General features: G+C 35.5%; 1 protein-coding gene across 1 annotated transcript in view; it reads left to right on the forward strand.

Annotated features, from left to right (window-relative positions):
- Positions 1-13,639, forward strand: part of LOC132495326 (sodium channel protein type 2 subunit alpha-like) — a 91,035-nt gene extending 77,396 nt beyond the window's left edge. The window contains exons 22-27 of the mRNA XM_060107139.1: positions 627-908; positions 2,209-2,262; positions 5,283-5,420; positions 5,811-5,915; positions 10,656-10,926; positions 12,444-13,639. Coding sequence (XP_059963122.1) covers positions 627-908; positions 2,209-2,262; positions 5,283-5,420; positions 5,811-5,915; positions 10,656-10,926; positions 12,444-13,639 — 2,046 coding nt within the window. The remainder of the gene's footprint in view (positions 1-626; positions 909-2,208; positions 2,263-5,282; positions 5,421-5,810; positions 5,916-10,655; positions 10,927-12,443) is intronic.
- The last annotated feature ends 5,777 nt before the right edge of the window (positions 13,640-19,416 follow it).

Raw genomic sequence — 19,416 nt, forward strand, 5'->3', positions numbered from 1 at the left:
CATCATTTTTCTTCCCGGTTCCATATGATGTATTTTGAGCCTTTTAAAGTTCAAATCTGGCCTTTTAGCTTTCAAACGAAGGCTGAGATGGCTAAAAAGTAGGTCAGCTGTGGAAATCTAACACTCATTTAGAAAGGTGGTACAAAAGAACTCAGAGGAATTTGTGCTGCCATTTGTCATCCCCTGGGGCACAAAACCTGAGACCACATACCCTCAGCACTGAGGAAATGGTGATGCCCTGTCTCTGTACATTTAGCTATTCAAAAAAGAACTTTTAGATGCTTTTTTTGTGATATTTTAAAACAGTTACTTAGGACTTTCTCTGAATGTTGCAAAAACAACCAGAAACAGATGATGTGTGTTCGTGTGTGTGCTCCTATGTTTGTATGTACATGATTGCATAGAAAGGAATGGCTAGCTCTTAAATTCTTTTCACTTTACCAATTTAAAATCTACTGTTTTTGCAGTAGCTGTTTTAGTTTTTTAAAAAGAGAATCAAACTTTCAGTACTAGAATGATTTTCATATTTTCTATATCAAGTTTGCATATATGATGGCCTAAATTCCTAGTCCTTCCATAGATCTGACTCTCTTTTCACTTCTTTTTCCATCTCATTTCTGTGCCAGGTTGTTGTCAATGCTCTTTTAGGAGCCATTCCATCCATAATGAATGTACTTCTGGTTTGTCTGATCTTTTGGTTAATATTCAGTATCATGGGAGTGAATCTCTTTGCTGGCAAGTTTTATCACTGTATTAACTACACCACTGGAGAAATGTTTGATGTCAGCGTGGTCAACAACTACAGTGAGTGTAAGGCCCTCATAGACAGCAACCAAACTGCCCGGTGGAAGAATGTGAAAGTCAATTTTGATAATGTGGGACTCGGGTATCTTTCTCTACTTCAAGTAGTAAGTAACCACCTTATTATTCACTGTGATGTATTATGAAAAGGAGTCCAAAATTCTTCTTTCTCAGTGTTTGCAAATACATACTTCCTCAAGCCCATCTGCCTAGATTCTTCCTCAGTCATGGCCGAACTGTCTTCTCTGTGCCATGTTGAAAACTGGACGGCTCTACAAAGTTTATAGTCTCTCAGACTAAGCCTTAGGTTCCCAGCACAGGTCTTTGTTACTGAGATTTCTGTGTAGGTTCCTACTGTTTTCCCTCATCCCTAATCTGAGCAAAGTAGAGGCAGTGGCCTGAGGGTGGGGTTGGAAAGGTGGTAGGGAGAGGGGTGGTAGATTTCTGTCCTCCTTCTCAGGTACCAGACAGTCTCTAAACCCTCGCCAAGTCTCCACCCGCCCAACCTTCACCAACACTGTAACCAAATGTACCCTCACACAAACTCCTACCTTGATTCCCCTCTTTCTTCCTGCTGTTTGAATGCTTTCAGATAGGGAGATTGCTCTCTTGCAAATGAAAACCTTCCTGTCAAGTCTATTATGTCTGCTATAATTTCGTAAAAGTCCATTCAACTTCTCAACTGACCACTCTAAGTCATGTCCACATGCTCCCTGAGATGATCCACCTACACAATACCCAACACTAGGTAAATATTTCAGGGTCCTGTGGCACTGAGGAACTGAAAAAAAATGTACAAGACTTGTCTTCAGGATTACTATGCCCACACAAACACGCAAAACCAAAATATTTTAAAAAGTAAATTGCAATTAAATATGTTTGCTTCAGATTATAATGCTGCTTCTTATAGAATAATTGCCTCAAAATAGTATATTTAGCAATACTGAGGAGAGTTTCAAGAACAAACCATCATGATTGATGGTTGGTGATAATACCACTTAGAAAAGGATGAGCAGAAAAGAAAGCATTAAGATCAAACAACACAGCATATTTTTTCATTTGTCTGAAGGTAGTACTATATACGTGAAATTATTTAATGTTATATTCTTTAGATACAGCAGAATCAAAAGTTATTGATAATTGCTTTTATGATAGCCTATTGTTGTAATCCATCATGATTTCATTATAGATGTTAAAGTTGCATAAAAAGATGTTATAGACGAATACAAAGGAAGAGTTTCCAATGAATGTGTTATAAAACTTTGCCCAAAGAGTTTAAATATTAATTCAGAACTATTTTATATACCTGTTTTTAATGAATCTTGGTCAATCAATCTGATATTTAATCTCTTTTCTAGAATTATAATTTGTGAGGGAAAAAATTAAATGATGTGACTTTTTTTACAGGCCACATTTAAGGGATGGATGGATATCATGTATGCAGCTGTTGATTCACGAAATGTAAGTCTGTTTAGAGAGAAAATTGTTTAATTTGATCCAGTGAATATTTCTGCAGCGTTGTTATTTAGTGATATTGTCAATAAAATGAAATCATAGGTAAATTTATAGATTACATCTATATTAGAAAAATAAAATATTCAACCTTACATTACACTTTCCAAAATTTGATTTAAATGTATTTCTCTACTCACTGTGGATCTTTTAACATATCTTTCCTAGTATCTAGCGTGGTATCTGGCACTTAAAAATTTGTTGACTCTATTTGTAAAATGAGACATCTTATTTTTGGTTCTCATAGTTCTGGCCATGAATTAAAAGCCTGCACAGGCACTTTCTTCATCTGTCACAGATTTCTTCCAGCTTTTGATCTTTCCTCTGATAGGAAGGATCTGACTAATGGTGAAAAAAGCAAACAGAAAACAAAATAAACATATAAAAAAATCCTAATGGTGTTTCTTTCTGGGAAGTGAGATTTTTGTGGTAGAAAAAGGGACTTTCATAATCTACCTTATACACATCAGCACTTTTGAAATTTTTTGTATCATCTCCATTAATTTCTCGCTAACAATAAAGGAGGAAATCACATTTTGAAAAAGAGATTGGCTTCTTATATATTGCCAGAGTATAATAATTAAGCTCAAAATATTATATTCCTGACACCAAAAACCAGGTGGTAACTTAGAAAGAATTCCTGATTTTTTTTCACCTTATTTAAAAAAAAAAAAGAATGAGAGCACTTAACACCCTGCATTGTATCTATTACTATCAGGAATCCCAGTTATGGGTTTTTTGAATAATAGTTACTATTTATTATTTATTACCACTCACTGTGCTGGCTTTCTTACATTATCTCATTTTCTGCAGTGGTTTCCTACCTATTTGATTAATTCATTTAAAATTCTCTCCACCTTTCTTATCAATAACCTACATGACACACAACTTGCTTTCAGTTTCTTCCTTAATAACCTAGCATACACTATCTGCTATGTAACCCCTCAGCATTCAAGCACTTCACAAAAGATGGAGTCCAATTGGCCACTATAATTATGACAAATTATTCACTCTTACTCTCATTAGTTAATAGAGAAATGCAAATTTAAACCAAAATTAGATATTACATGCAAACCTTCCTGATTGGCAATATTAAAAAGTTTGACATTACCAAGTGCTGCTAAGAATAAATAGCAGCAAGAACTCTAGTACCCTGGTTGGGGGGAAATGGATAAATATTCCTTTAAAAAAGTTGAGCATTACCAACATTATCCATTGAAGTTCAAGATATTCTTTAACCCCACAATTCCATTTTTAGCAATATATTCTATAGAAACTTGTGTACATATATAGGAGAATCTATGTATAAGAATGAGCATAACTTTTTTTGCATTAGTGAAAAACTGGAAACAGCTCAAAAGTAGTAGAAATAGGCAAATATTGAATATTAAACAGTATTGAAAATTATATATGAATCCAGTACACATAATAATGCAGATGAATCTTAAAATGTAACTGTTATAACAAATGTGTCTACTAGACAAAATGTAGACACAACTAACCTTATTGTTCAAGAATGCATACTTAGGTTCTAACTAGAGAAAAAGCAAGGAAATAATTAGTGTAAAAGTCAGGATAATGATTACCTCTAGCAGGAATGGTAGAATTTATGTTTGGGAAGGATACACCAAGGGTTTCTGACATCTTGGGTTGTAAAGTTCACTTTAAAAGAGTTTATTACATCTAACACTTATGTACTGTGCACTTTTGTGTTTGCATTGTATTTAACTTTAAGACATTTTAAAATATTTTATATCACTGTCCACTACACACATGCATAAATAAAATAGAAGTCTTATCAAAGAATAGGCAGTTTTACAATATTTCCAATATTTTCTATTTTACCCAATTTCATTAGAAAAAAAAATTCCATGTTGGCCATTACCCTCTAAATTGATTTCATGACACAATGGGTCATTACCTGCATTCATTGTCACCTGTGACTAGTTAACTGAGTTGGCTAGAACAATGTCCTGTGAGACCTGAACTACAGATTACAGCCAAAGCTTAAACCAACCATCATACTTTTTTTTTTTTTTTTTTTTTTTTTTTTTTTTTTTTTTGCGGTACGCGGGCCTCTCACTGCTGTGGCCTCTCCCGTTGCGGAGCACAGGCTCTGGCCGCGCAGGCTCAGCGGCCATGGCTCACGGGCCCAGCCGCTCCACGGCATGTGGGACTCTCCCGGACTGGGGCACGAACCTGCGTCCCCTGCATCGGCAGGCAGACTTTCAACCACTGCGCCACCAGGGAAGCCCAAACCAACAATCATACATTTTTCATCAGAACTGTGCTGGATGAGAGGGCATCATTGTTACAAAAACAATGTCTAAGGCCTGCTGAATAGGATGAATCAATAGACTCATTTTCAGGATGGAAGGATCCTACTGTTGTACCTATGTCCACACGTACAGTAATAATTCTAGTCTATCAACAGAAATATGTAATAGAAATCAAACCTTTACTCTTAACCTATTACTATTGGCCAGGTGCTGTTCTAACACCTCTCATATACAATAGTAACATTTAACCTTCTCAACTACCATATGAGGAGTAGGTTCTATATTTTTCCATTTTACAGATGAAGAAGCTGAGTCAGAGAGGGTAAAATTTGAAAGTTTTAACATAGAGTAGTGAGACTACAACACCTCTTCTGTAGGAAGAGGAAATCCTCACTTTGCATGCCCCATTGGGGTCTTGAAACTGCATTGAAAGTGCATTCATCATCTAGGCATTTATTGGTGAAATTAATTTTAATTATTCAGACTTTTCTATGAGTTGTTTCATTTTCTCAAGTCAGTGAACCTTATTAGAGACTCTTCAATAGGTGTTAGATTTGATGTTTCAAAAAATCTGTTTAATTTTTTTAATTTCCAGTGATAGAGACATGCTTTGAGAATCGAAAATTCACTGATGTCTTTTTTATGAAACACTGATTAGGTCTAATAGTTATCATTTTTCATATTTTGTAGGTAGAATTACAACCCAAGTATGAAGACAATCTGTACATGTATCTTTATTTTGTCATCTTTATTATTTTTGGTTCATTCTTTACTCTGAATCTTTTCATTGGTGTCATCATAGATAACTTCAACCAACAGAAAAAGAAGATAAGTATACTAAAACTTCATCTTTACTCTAAAATGTGAACTAAACATATCACACTGTTTCCTTTTGGCTCCAAATGCAATCAACAAAAACAAAGAATATAAAATTCAGAAATTGTTTTGAGAGACTTAATCATCTATGAGTTTTTAAGTGATTGATAATTCAGATAGCATGTACTGATATTTCCAGTATAGAAATCTGACTAATGTGGCATAATTTATGCATTGAATATATGCATCTCTAAAATATATATATATATTTTTAAATTCTATTCTAATATTAATTAGTAGCATTAGAATAGAATGTGGAGCCATTTTTCACACAATTACTAAGATGAATTTTGTAGCTAGCAAAGAACGTGATTTTTACAAGTTTTTCTTTCATTTCTTTACTTTGGAGGTCAAGACATTTTTATGACAGAAGAACAGAAGAAATACTACAATGCAATGAAAAAACTGGGTTCAAAGAAACCACAAAAACCCATACCTCGACCTGCTGTAAGAATAACATACTTTCGTCATCAATAAAAGCTATGCTATCTATCACTTTTACAGCCCAAATTGCTAGATACTAATTTTTGTGCATTTGCAAAACAAAGTTTTTGCCTTAGCAATGTGACTAGCTAGCCTAAATAGCCTAAGTATTTGTAATTTATATATACATACTATGTAGAAATTATGTAATATATTTTATATACAGACATAAAATACATATTAATAATAATGTTCAGACTTATATGCCAATATTATTCCATAGGACTGATGTCATTGAGGAGCTTCTAATAATGCAGAGAAGAAAACATATTCATATATACATAGTGTGGGAATACTGAATGTTCTCAGAGTGCAGTGGGGACCAATTGGGATAATTGGTACCTCTTGGATATGCCCCATATTCTGTCCAACTCTGCAGATTGAATGGAATCATTAATGGAAAAAGTCACAGGTCTTGTTTTTTCCTGATTTTTAAGAAAAATCTATTTCCTCCTAGCATCTTGCCCCTAAATCAGATGACATCATTCTTTAAGACTTTTTATGGCTATTCCAGTTGTATATTTGCCAATGACTACTGGTTCTGTTTGGTTTCTGCAAGGAATTGTTGTCAGGAGAGTTCCTGAGTTTTTCTATGTTTCAGAAGTCCTCCCCCAAAGTATACATGGTACAAGGCAATCCACTGTTCCCAAGGAACCATGACTCTATGACTCCATTAGTGACGGTGTAAAACTGGCCAAGCTAAAACTGGCCATGCCCATGTTTTGTTTGTAAGTTAGCCAAAACTCAAAGAAAGTGGATAGTTATATTGGACAAAACATTAGGAATGGACAATTTGAGCCTACTCTTTGAGAAATAATACAACTTGAATGGATGGGGAGTAAAGCAGAGTAATGCCCTATATAAGAAAACATATACTCCAAAGCCATGGAAATAAATATTGCAGTGGAGAATAGTGATATATTTGAAATAGTGAGTAGTAAACACAAGGTTTTCTGGGTTAAATGAGTCAAGGTTACCACTATGAGTCTGAAGAAATCAATCTTAATTAAGCCAAATGAAAATATAATATAGTTAAGTGAACAGCATAGTAATGTGAAGAAAAAGAATTTTAGAGACTGGCATGAGAAGATGTTAGAGACAAAATAATGCTGGGCCTTGGACAAGAAGATGAACACTTATATACAAGAAGATGAGTCCACAATATGGGGTCATGCCAATAGGACTGGAACATAGGAAATAAATGAGCCAACAAGAAGACTCAGTGGAATGAGGCAGCTATAAAATATAGGAAAAGAGGGAGGACATGTAGATAATGAAAAATGTAAAACAGTTAATGTTTTGTGAAATTACTGATTGCACTAACATAAAGTCTTATAAAGGCATTTGGAAAAATTAGGTCTTATGAATATGAGACAAAGATTTTAGAGTTGTCATTGTCAGACATAATTCAGTTGAGCTCTGAAGCTTAGATTCATTTTTGAAAGATAATTAGAATATATATATTAAAAAAAAAGACCCAAAAAGTGCTGAGCATGAAGCCTTGGGCACTTCACCATTATAGGAAGAGGTAAATCAGTGAAGGAGTGAGATTTATCAATAGGCAACATATATATGTAGATAAATGATTGAGAAAGAAATTTTTAAATGGCTGTTTAATTACATCAAATGACATAGATTTACCTGGACAGGGACAGGGATGCACAGGAAATGATCAGTGCACTTAACTAGACTATTATTGGCAACAATTTGGCAAATTAAGAAATGATTTGGTAAAATCCATCCTTTCAGTCATTCATTATCAATGTCCTATGCTAAACATTCGGATTTAAATATCGAACAATAAAGAGTCTATTTGGTAATCAAATAGTCACCCCAACAAATATAGAAATATCGAAGAAGGAAAGATCCATTTGGCTATGAGAGCTGATAAGGAAGAGGGGACTGATGAATCAGGGAAGTTGGGAAGGCTTCACTGAAGCATGACCTGAGGCATGGAGAAGAATGAGGAAGCGTCAGTAGGCAATGTGGGAAGAGAAGAGGAATGTATATGTGAAGGCCCTGAGGTAGGAAAGCCAGTGAGCTGGAGTGCAGAGGTTGGGGGTTCATTTGGGACATGGGGAGAATGAAGAGGTTAGGATGGTCCACACTTTTCTGGGCTTCATACGCCGTGTTCAAGAGCAGTCTTTGTCCTTAGAGCAATGGGAAGCCATTGAAGGGGACCTGGTTCGTTTGGGTTTTGTGAATATCACTCAACCAGCACTGACAGAGGCAGTATGTGCATTGTAGGCTCGTTTTGGAACTATTTCAGAGATGATAGGTAGAATGGTGTGGAGATGAATAAAATGGATGGATTTGTAAGCTATCACAGGAATGAAATTAAAAGGTTTATTAATTGAATATGAGAGATGAAGAAGGAAGCAACAAAGATGACTTATGAGTTTCTGCCTCACACAACTGGATGAATAGTGGTGTCATGCAGAATATGAAGTAGGGACATGAATGGAGAAAAAATTGGGGATGCTAGTTTACAGAATTTTACAATCAAAAAAGGAGTCTGAAAGAGAATGAATGTTTAGAAGAAGCTGTAAAATAAAGTTTCTAAAGATTGAGAGATTAGGTTCAGAGCAAAGCAGGAGTTCTGGAGAAGAAGAGATTGAAGGGAAAGGGAATAAATATAGAATAAAGTTGTGCAGGATGTGGCTCAAGAATAGTGTAGTCTAGGTTAGAGAGCAAAAGGGACTGAGTCCTCCAATGAATTTGGAGTAATATATAAAAAGATAGGTGTGGGAGACAAGATAATATGAAATGAAAAAGGAAGTAGAAGAGTTTCTTTACACCAGTTGACTTTGTTGTTCTCAAAAAAGGAGAATAGAGAGCAAGAGAATGGGAAATTTCTGAGAAGTTTGAAATTATCCTGGGACCAAGTGAGGGACAAAGGATTGCTAATCATTGTCAAGGGCCAAGGTAAAGTGAGAGAACATAAATCTTTGGTGAACAAGGCCTCCAAGGTTATATAGCTTCCTCCAGCATATTCTGGGATTTAAATTGGAGACAGTGATCTATAACTGGGAATTGGAGTTGTACGTTGAGGTAATCCACTGGAAAACTAAATGGACAGGGAATCTAAGGAGCTTTTTATTGATCATGCTGATATGAAAATAAACACCAAGTTTCTGACTTTATGCAATTTTGAATCTACTACACTGTAGGTGCTATATCTGTGGAAGACAAAAAGGTTTTAATTAAATAAGAGCAATTGATGTCATAAAATGTCATCACTTTTATGACAAATATAAGCACAAAGTTTTCTGAGATCACAGAGTGCTTAAAACTTAAAACTGAGTTAGGATTCACCAGACTGAGAAGGGCTGTCTGATAATACCCCTTGACAGAGGTGTTAGGACAGAGGAGACAGATAAACAAGATAAAATGATATGGTACAAGAGTGGTAGGAGATATCAGAAGGGTAGAAATGAGGGGACCATAACTAGCCTTGGAAAAGTAAACTTCAGTACATAAGAGCTAAGAACGAAGTGTTTAGAACTGGAATTAGATGCATTTATTAGGTTGAAGAAGGCCCTAGAAGGACAGACCCAGCTGAAACAATGTAAGTCCGACCCAGCAGGCTAAATATGTATTCAGAGAAAATAGCAAAATATAACAAACAGGTGGTATTTGATGTCCCAGAATTTCAACTAGGGAGAGGACAAAACACTAACATAGAGAATCCAGACCAATAAATGTGTCGATCTGGGAAAGCAGACTATGAGCGTAGAGGTAGCAGAACGTCTGTAGTTCTAGTTGAGAAGGTAGAGGACAACCTAGCAGAGGTAAGCCAAGGCCCAAGCTCTAGAGTGCCTCAGTACCAAGAAGATAGAGGCAAAAATGAAGAAAATGGGGTCCAATGGGCTTATTGGTTTACAAGATGAGGACTTAATTTCATAAACAAGACGTAAGGCCAGTTAGTGCTTGGAATAAGGTCCAAATTGAATAGGGCAGAGTTTGAACATTTGAATTGTGAACTGTAATTTTTTAAAGATAATTTTATTCTTATAGAAGAGTTACCTCACAAAATCCTCACCCTACTTTCCTTTATTTTAACCTCTTACATAACCATAGATTGGTTAGCAAAACTAAGAAATTAATCTTGCTGTAATACCATAAAATAAAATGTAGAATTTAACTGGAATTCACCAACTATTCCACTAATGTCCTTTTTCTTGAACTATAATTCTAAAAACATCTTCTCAACTGAACCTTGAGGTAGAATTAAGGTAGAATTTAAGACGCTTTGGCTTTGCTGGGGGTTGGGGGGTATATAAAGGGAGAAACTGGGGGGGAAAATGACAGAAAAAGCAAGAGAAGTATTTATTCATTAGTTCTTCAAAGTTAATTTTGATGCTCACCCCCAACACAGGCAATAACAAAGACTCATTATAGTGGCAAATATTTACTAACTGTCCATTGTGCACATGGTGATGTTCTGGGCACTGAGAACTTAACAGGTGGTTCTCAACATAAAATCAGTTTATAAAATCTGGTATCATGAACAGTATAAATAAAACAAGTACATTTGGAAAGAGTTGGATATTCCAATATACAAATTTTCTTCCAAGTGTAAAACAAACATAGAGTGTTTTTTAATAAAAGCTACATTTTCATATTGCTATATTAAAATCAGATAAGTTGAACTTGATTTTTTTTTTCAGTTTCTAAATGAACTTTACATACTCTTTGTTTCAGAACAAATTTCAAGGGATGGTCTTTGATTTTGTAACCAAACAAGTCTTTGATATCAGCATCATGATCCTCATCTGCCTCAACATGGTCACCATGATGGTGGAAACTGATGACCAGAGTCAAGAAATGACAAACATTCTGTACTGGATTAATCTGGTGTTTATTGTTCTGTTCACTGGAGAATGTGTGCTGAAACTAATCTCTCTTCGTTATTACTATTTCACCATAGGATGGAATATTTTTGATTTTGTGGTGGTCATTCTCTCCATTGTAGGTAAGAAGAGCTGCTTTTACTCAGTTAAGGAATTTAGTAGTGAAAATTGGTGTTTTAAAGCTTTAAAGTTTTTTTCACTAATCTTACTCATTCACCCCGAAATTTCAAATAAAAGTCTAATTATTAGTCCATTCTCAGCTTGTCATTTCTCTAATTGCATGCTGTGTATGAAATGATGTATAAAAATAAGAATTTATATTCTGCAGGTTTCATTTATCATCTTGTCTCATTTCAGAAGAAAATAACTGCAACTTTGGCATAATACTCCTGTACTCAGTCATACTCTTGTAGTATAGACAAGTATTGTTTTGAATAAACAATTCACACACACGTACACATATAAATCCTTACAAGTAGTCAAATAGTCCATAAATAATTGTCCTTGATAATTGGAATATCATGTTGTGTGTTTATATATATTCACACTCATACAAGCTTCATGTTATCTTTGGGTTCAGATAGTTTTCTATGGTGTGTAATATTCTTTTTCACAAGTACATATTTTGTTCAAAAATTCAAAGCAAATTCATTTCATCAATACATATTAGGTGTTTGTGTGTAGGACATTAAATCAGGTGCTAGAAGTAAGGTTCTGCTTGTTTGAGGAAAGAGAACATATACACAGAGAGAAAAACAGTATTCCACTATTTATACACTTTGCTGGTTAAGTAGAAAGATAAGGTAGCATTCCATTTGATCCTGATGACTGTGATATGCAGGATAATACAGTGATTAAGGGATGAGACTCCTGGGTCATACAGACCTGACCGAGCGCTTCCCTATTTTCACTACTTACCAGCTCTGTGACCTATGGCAAGTTACCTCACCTTTCCAATCCTTAGTTTTCCAAGGAATATTTTTGTGAAGTGGTGTTGTGAAGATTAAATGAGATTATGAAAGTAAATGCACTTAGCACTGTGCCTAGCAGAAAGAAAAGACTTAGGAAATGTTAAGCCTAACAACGATAGCAAAGTAGCTATTATCATCATCATTTAGCAATGCATAAAATCATTGCCAGGATTCAGTCCCAAGTATGTCTGTCTGTCTTGAAAGCCTGGATTATCTCCAGTACATTGTTCTGCCACCTCTCAAATAAAATGGATCAAAACCATCTCAGAAGAATAAGAACTCTCATATTCCTGATCCAAAAATCATATGCTTTATCCATTAAATCTTATGCAAACACTAGAACTAGTATTTAAGAAACATAAATTTCTGTGCTTGGCTGACATATACATTGTGTCCTTTATAGATGCTTTTCTTGAACCAGGAAAAATGACCATTAATACCTTCAGTTAGTATAAAGGTGTTAATGTTATAACACTAAACATACCAGTTTCATTTTGCTAAACAAATATTGCAGATTGTGTGTATGTAAATGTGTGTGTGTGTGTGTGTATACCTAATTCTCATGTCCACACTTTGTAAAACTAGTTAGTGCTTATCTTAGAAATGTAAATTTTCATTTGCTGCCATTAAGTATAGCCTTATTTTTATTTTATCTTGGCTTTCCATAGGTATGTTTCTGGCTGAGCTGATAGAGAAATATTTTGTGTCCCCTACCCTGTTCCGAGTGATCCGTCTTGCCAGGATTGGCCGAATCCTGCGTCTGATCAAAGGGGCCAAGGGGATCCGCACGCTGCTCTTTGCTTTGATGATGTCCCTGCCTGCGCTGTTTAACATCGGCCTCCTGCTCTTCCTGGTCATGTTCATCTACGCCATCTTTGGGATGTCCAACTTTGCCTATGTTAAGAGGGAGGTTGGAATTGATGACATGTTCAACTTCGAGACCTTTGGCAACAGCATGATCTGCCTGTTCCAGATTACCACCTCTGCTGGCTGGGATGGATTGCTAGCACCTATTCTTAATAGTGGACCTCCAGACTGTGACCCTGAAAAAGATCACCCTGGCAGCTCAGTTAAGGGAGATTGTGGGAACCCATCTGTGGGGATTTTCTTTTTTGTCAGTTATATCATCATATCATTTCTGGTCGTGGTGAACATGTACATCGCTGTCATCCTGGAGAACTTCAGTGTTGCTACTGAAGAAAGTGCAGAGCCCCTGAGTGAGGATGACTTTGAGATGTTCTATGAGGTTTGGGAGAAGTTTGATCCCGATGCCACCCAGTTCATAGAGTTCGCCAAACTCTCTGATTTTGCGGCTGCCCTGGATCCTCCTCTTCTCATAGCAAAACCAAACAAAGTCCAGCTCATTGCTATGGATCTGCCCATGGTCAGTGGGGACAGGATCCACTGCCTTGACATTTTATTTGCCTTTACAAAGCGTGTTTTGGGTGAGAGTGGAGAGATGGATGCCCTTCGAGTACAGATGGAAGAGAGATTCATGGCATCGAACCCCTCCAAAGTCTCCTATGAGCCCATTACAACCACTTTGAAACGCAAACAAGAGGAGGTGTCTGCTATTGTTATCCAGAGGGCTTATAGACGCTACCTCTTGAAGCAAAAAGTTAAAAAAGTTTCATGTATATATAAGAAGGACAAAGGTAAAGAAGGTGATGGAACACCCATCAAAGAAGATATCCTCACTGATAAACTAAATGAGAATTCAACTCCAGAGAAGACCGATGTGACACCTTCTACCACGTCTCCACCTTCCTATGACAGTGTGACCAAACCAGAAAAAGAAAAATTTGAAAAAGACAAATCAGAAAAGGAAGACAAAGGGAAAGATATCAGGGAAAGTAAAAAGTAAAAAGAAACAAAAAATATTCCATTTTGTGATCAATTGTTTACAGCCTGTGATGGTGATGTGTTTGTGTCAACAAGACTCCCACAGGAGGTCAATGCCAAACTGACTGTTTTTACAACTGTATACTTAAGGTCAGTGCCTATAACAAGACAGGGGCCTCTGGTCAGCAAACTGAGACTCAACAAACCAGAGAAACATCGACAGGAGGTTTCTGTGTTCACAACCAGCTGACACTGCTGAAGAGCAGAGAGTAATGGCTACTCAGACTCTAGGAACCAATTTAAAGGGGGGAGGGAAGTTAAATTTTTATGTAAATTCAACACGTGACACTTGATAACAGTAATTGTCACCACTGTTTATGTTCTAACTGCCACACCTGCCATATTTTTATGAAATGTATGCTGTGAATTTATCACTTTCTTTTTAATTCACAGGTTGTTTACTATTATATGTGACTATTTTTGTAAATGGGTTTATGTTTGGGGAGAGGGAGTAAAGGTAAGAAATTCTATGTTTCTCTACTGTATTACTGGATATATTTTAAATGAAGGCATGCTGCACTTCTCATTCTCACAAGAAAAGAAATCACATCACAAAAGGAAAGTTTACTTCTTGTGTCAGGATGTTTTTAGATTTTTGAGGTGCTTAAATAGCTATTCATGTTTTTAAGGTGTCTCATCCAGAAAAATTTTACTGTGCCTGTATATGTTTCATAGAATTCACAAGCATTAAAAAGTTGTTTTATTTTTTCATAATCCATTACATGTACCTGTATATATGTATATATGTATATGTGCGTGTATATACATATATATGTTTACACACATCTCTCTCTCACACACACACACACACACACACACACCATTACATAGTCATTCAGAGTCCTGGCAGCATGACTTTAACATTTTTGATAAGTGTCCTTTGACATAAAATAAAAATATCCTATCAGTCCTTTCTAAAACCTGAATTGACCAAAAAGCATCCCCCCCCGTCACTTTATAAAGTTGATTCTGCTTTTTCCTGCAGTATTGTTTAGCCATCTTCTGCTCTTGGTAAGGTTGACATAGTACATGTCAATTTAAAAAATAAAAGTCTGCTTTGTAAATAGTAATTTTACCCATTGGTGCATGTTTGAGCAAACAAAAATGACGACTTAAGCACAGTATTTATTGCATCAGATATGTACCACAGTAAGTATAGTTTGCAAGCTTTCAACAGGTAATATGATGTAATTGATTCCATTATAGTTTGAAGCTGTCACTGCTGCATGTTTATCTTGCCTCTGCTGCTGCATCTTGTTCCTTCCACTGTTCAGAAGTCTAATATGGGAAGCCATATATGTCAGTGGTAAAGTGAAGCAAATTGCTCTATCAAGACCTCATTCTTCATGTCATTAAGCAATAGGTTGCAGCAAACAATAAAGAGCTTCTTGGTTTTTATCCTTCCAATCTTAATTGAATCCTCTACGGTAAAAAGCCCGATGTACAAACATGTTGCAAGCTGCTTAATTCTGTTGAAAATATATGGTTAGAGTTTTCTAAGAAAATATAAATACTGTACAAAGTTCATTTTATTTTATTTTTCAGCTTTTTGTACATAAAATGAGAAATGAAAAGTATCTTCAGGTTGATGTCACAGTCACTACTGTTAGTTTCTGTTCCTAGCACTTTTAAATCAAAGCACTTCACAAAATAAGAAACAGACTAACATGCAGTGTAGTTTCCTGCTTTTTTTAATTAGTACAGTAAACTTTTCACACATTTCAATGTGAAACAAATCTCAGACTGAGTCCAGCATTTATTTGCTTTCAAATCGTGATGCCTTATTATCAAAAGAGGCTTAAGGAACGATCAGTTGATATTCTTGGCATCGCTTTAATCAGATGTTTCCACCTAGTCTTTTATTCAGTAAATCATCAGTCTTTTCCAGTGTTTGTTCACACAGGTAGATTTTATTCTTACTGACCCATATGGCATTAGAACTTTATCAGATATGATATGAGGTCCAAGCTTTTCTTTTCAACAAAATTATATAAGTGAAATTATATTACCAGTTATAGCAAAACATTTTGTGTTTCTTTCACAAGCAACATTAAATGTAGATTCTTTACACTAAAGCTATTGACTTGTAGTATGTTGGTGAAATGCATGCAGGAAAATGCTATTACCATAAAGAACAGTAAACCACATTACAATCAAGCCAAAAGAATAAAGTTTTTGCTTTTGTTTTTGTATTTAATTGTTCTGTCTTTGTTTCTATCTTTGAAATGCCATTTAAAGGTAAATTTCTATCATGTAAAATGGTCTGTCAGAAAAAATGTAAAAATACATATTGAATATAATAATTCATCTTTAAATTTTTTCATTTAATGGAAATTAATTAAGAGTGTACTGGATATCTAGTTTTAATATTGGCCCAAAACCTAGATATGGTATTGGATAGAGTAGTGGAAAATTACAAAAATTAATAAAAGATTGACTAGCATTTTAAGTTGTGCATCCTTTCTCCTTCCCGTCTACCTACTGCTTTGTTTTGTTTTGTTATTCTCTTTTCCATTTTGGTTCCTTCCCTATGTATTCTTGATGTACTTTCTATATACTTTTCCATCACTTCCTTGGGCTCTCAGTATTTTTCATTAAGGATATTCTCATTTTTTCTTTTCTGTTCACCAAATCTCTTGCTTATTATAGTCTGTAGACAACAGATCTGTACACTTAGGCCCCTAATAATCTGCTGCACTAGAAAAGGTTCATGTAATATCTTCATATTCATTTCTATAATTTTGGAAGCAAAAATTCCAAGTGAGCTTAGATCTCACTCTTTATAATATATAAACAAAATTTCCCAAATGACACAGATTTGGTTTTTGCATTTAATTATGAGAAGTTTGAAATGTTTTTCAGTTCTGATTACTTATTAGAAATACCTGAGAAGCTTTAATAAATGCCAATGTTTGAACCAAAAGCAGACCAATTGAATTCATATCTCTAGGAATGAAACTTAAGCATCTAATTTTTTTAACGCTCCCCATTGATGTTGACTTATACTTAGGGTCAAGGACCAATGAGTTAGGGTACCCTTGCTCAATATGAAAAAATGTTCTACAGAAAATGCACCTGTTCCCTTCAGCGCTTCATTGTATAAGTCATCATATACAAGTTCCTGATATGATGGCTTTGGGGGTGTTTATCTTGTAGTGAGAGAGGTGTTTATCTTTTTTTTAAATTTTATTGAAGTATAGTTGATTTACAATGTTGTGTTTAATTTTTGCCATACAGCAAAGTGACTCAGTTATACATATATATTCTTTTTCATCATGGTTTATCACAGGATATTGAATATTGTTCCCTGTGCTCTACAGTAGGAGAGAGGTGTTTATCTTTTTTTTTTAAGCTTTCTAAAAATATATTATTTATTTATTTATTTGGTTGTGCCGGGTCTTAGTTGTAGCAGGCGGGCTCCTTAGTTGCGGCTCCAGAGCTCCTTAGTTGCAGCTCACGGGCTCCTTAGTTGTGGCATGCAAACTCTTAGTTGTGACATGCATGTGGGATCTAGTTCCCTGACCAGGGATCAAACCCAGACCCCCTGCATTGGGAGTGTGGAGTCTTACCCACTGCGCCACGAGGGAAGTCCCAAGAGGTGTTTATCTTGAAGTGTGACATTGACCCATTTGTATCAGGTATTCTTTTCTGGTACTGTAGTTGGTGGAAAGGAAATTCTATCAGAATAGTTTAGAGATCTTCAAATTATACATACACACACATACAAAATGGCACCCCCACTATCCCTAGTGCATATGGGGGTGGTTTAGGAAACAGTATGGATTCATAGAAATAGTCCTCCAGATGCCCTGTTGGGTAAGAGCCATTAAATCTGGACAATGGAAGGCAGCTTATATAAAACATTCATTCGATTTGTCATTGTCAAGTTACATCTAAACAGGAAAGACTTCCATTCTTATCTTGGGCACCCCTCATCATCACTTGTTTTCCTAAGCTCTGGTATAATATAGATCAATGTACAAAGAGAAGGGAGGAGTGAAAAAAAGAAGAGAGAGGATGAAAAGGGAGAGGAGAAGGAAGAAGAGGGAAGAAAAACAGGAAAGTCAAGGAAAGAAAGGGAGTATAAGAAATAGGAGGGGATGCTTCATAAATTATCCTCTGAACAAAAGTCTTTTGTTGTTAATATGTACAGCAGTAGTGGGGGAAGAGGGAAGGAAGAGGCGTGGGTGAAAGAAATTTTGCTTAGCTGTCAATATGTCAGATCCACAATATAAATGTGCTTCTCCTCTCTTTTTTTAAAAGAAAAAACACCTACGAAAAAGTTGAAAGGACATTATGCAAGTAAATGTTGTGATTGCATGAATCGTGAGTTTATTTATTTTTGGCTGTGTTGGGTCCTCATTGCTGCACGTGGGCTTTCTCTAGTTGCGGTGAGCGGGGGCTAGTCTTCGTTGCAGTGTGCGGGCTTCTCATTGTGGTGGCTTCTCTTGTTGTGGAGCACAGGATCTAGGCACACAGGCTTCAGTAGTTGTGGCACATGGGATTGGTGCTCCGCGGCATGTTGGATCTTCCCGGACCAGGGCTCAAGCCCGTGTACCCTGCATTGGCAGGCGGATTCTTAACCACTGCGCCACCAGGGAAGTCCCTCGTGAGTTTTTTTCTTTCATCTGAACTAAATAAATATTTGAGTGTCTACTACATATCAGCTTTATGATAGGAGCTGAGAGATCAAACATGAACTTAACTGTCCAAAGGAGGGTTGTAGCCAAAGGTGAAGAAGCTTGAAAGTTATGCTAAAGAGTCTGGAATTTATTCTGTTGGCAATGAGAAGTGATTGATTGCTCCAAGCAGTAGAATGAGCAGTGAAATCAGATACATCTGTACCTATTTAAGCTGATAGTAATAAGGGTAACTTGCCTGTTTTTTACTAATATTTTACAGAGATCTCATTTTCCCATCTCTTTTTTTTTAAAGATGTCTGTGTTTTTATCTTTTTAGTACATATTTTTAAAAGAATATACCTAGCTTTTGTTTTATAAAACCCAATTTGACATTTTCTATTAATAGCCTATCTTAATCTACTTACATTTATTTTAGGTACAGATATATTTTATTTTATTTTTATCACTATTTTGTGCTTTCTATTTTTCAAGTTTTTTCTTTGTTTCTTCCTTCTTTTCTTTGTCCTCTTTTGCATTAATTTTGTTATCATCATTTTCCCCCATCTCTACTGTTGTGAAGATGCATATTATCTCCCTTCCTTCCTTCCTTCCTTCCTTCTTCCTTATTTCTTTTTATAAGTGATTAAAATTTTAACATGTATACTTAATTAGTGAAATATAATCAATAGTTGTACCCTTATCTGGAGCAATGAAGTTCCAAGACCGATTTCATATCATTGCTCACTTGTGTTATTTTTGTCTACTGTTTTAATTCTACCTTGTCTGGCACCCAATGAATTAAACAGTATTATTATTGTGGATTTATGTAAGCAGTGCTTATTTAGACTTATTTAGATGTTAATTTATTTCTTTCTTTAAATTTGCTTCTTTTGCTTCTTCATTTTGTGTTCTATTTCCTTCTTGAAATAGATGAGGAATTCTGTTAGCAAAGTTTGTAGATAGCAAACTCACTCAGTTTTTCTTTTCCTGAAAATGACTAGTCAGCCACATTTTTAATACATTAGCTTATATTATAATTATTTTGATGTTTTTAATTTTTTGCATCATTATAAAATTACTTTTATTAATCTGACTTAGAATTTATGCTAATATAATT

Source organism: Mesoplodon densirostris, chromosome 8 (genome assembly GCF_025265405.1).
Source record: "Mesoplodon densirostris isolate mMesDen1 chromosome 8, mMesDen1 primary haplotype, whole genome shotgun sequence".
Lineage (NCBI taxonomy): Eukaryota > Metazoa > Chordata > Mammalia > Artiodactyla > Ziphiidae > Mesoplodon > Mesoplodon densirostris.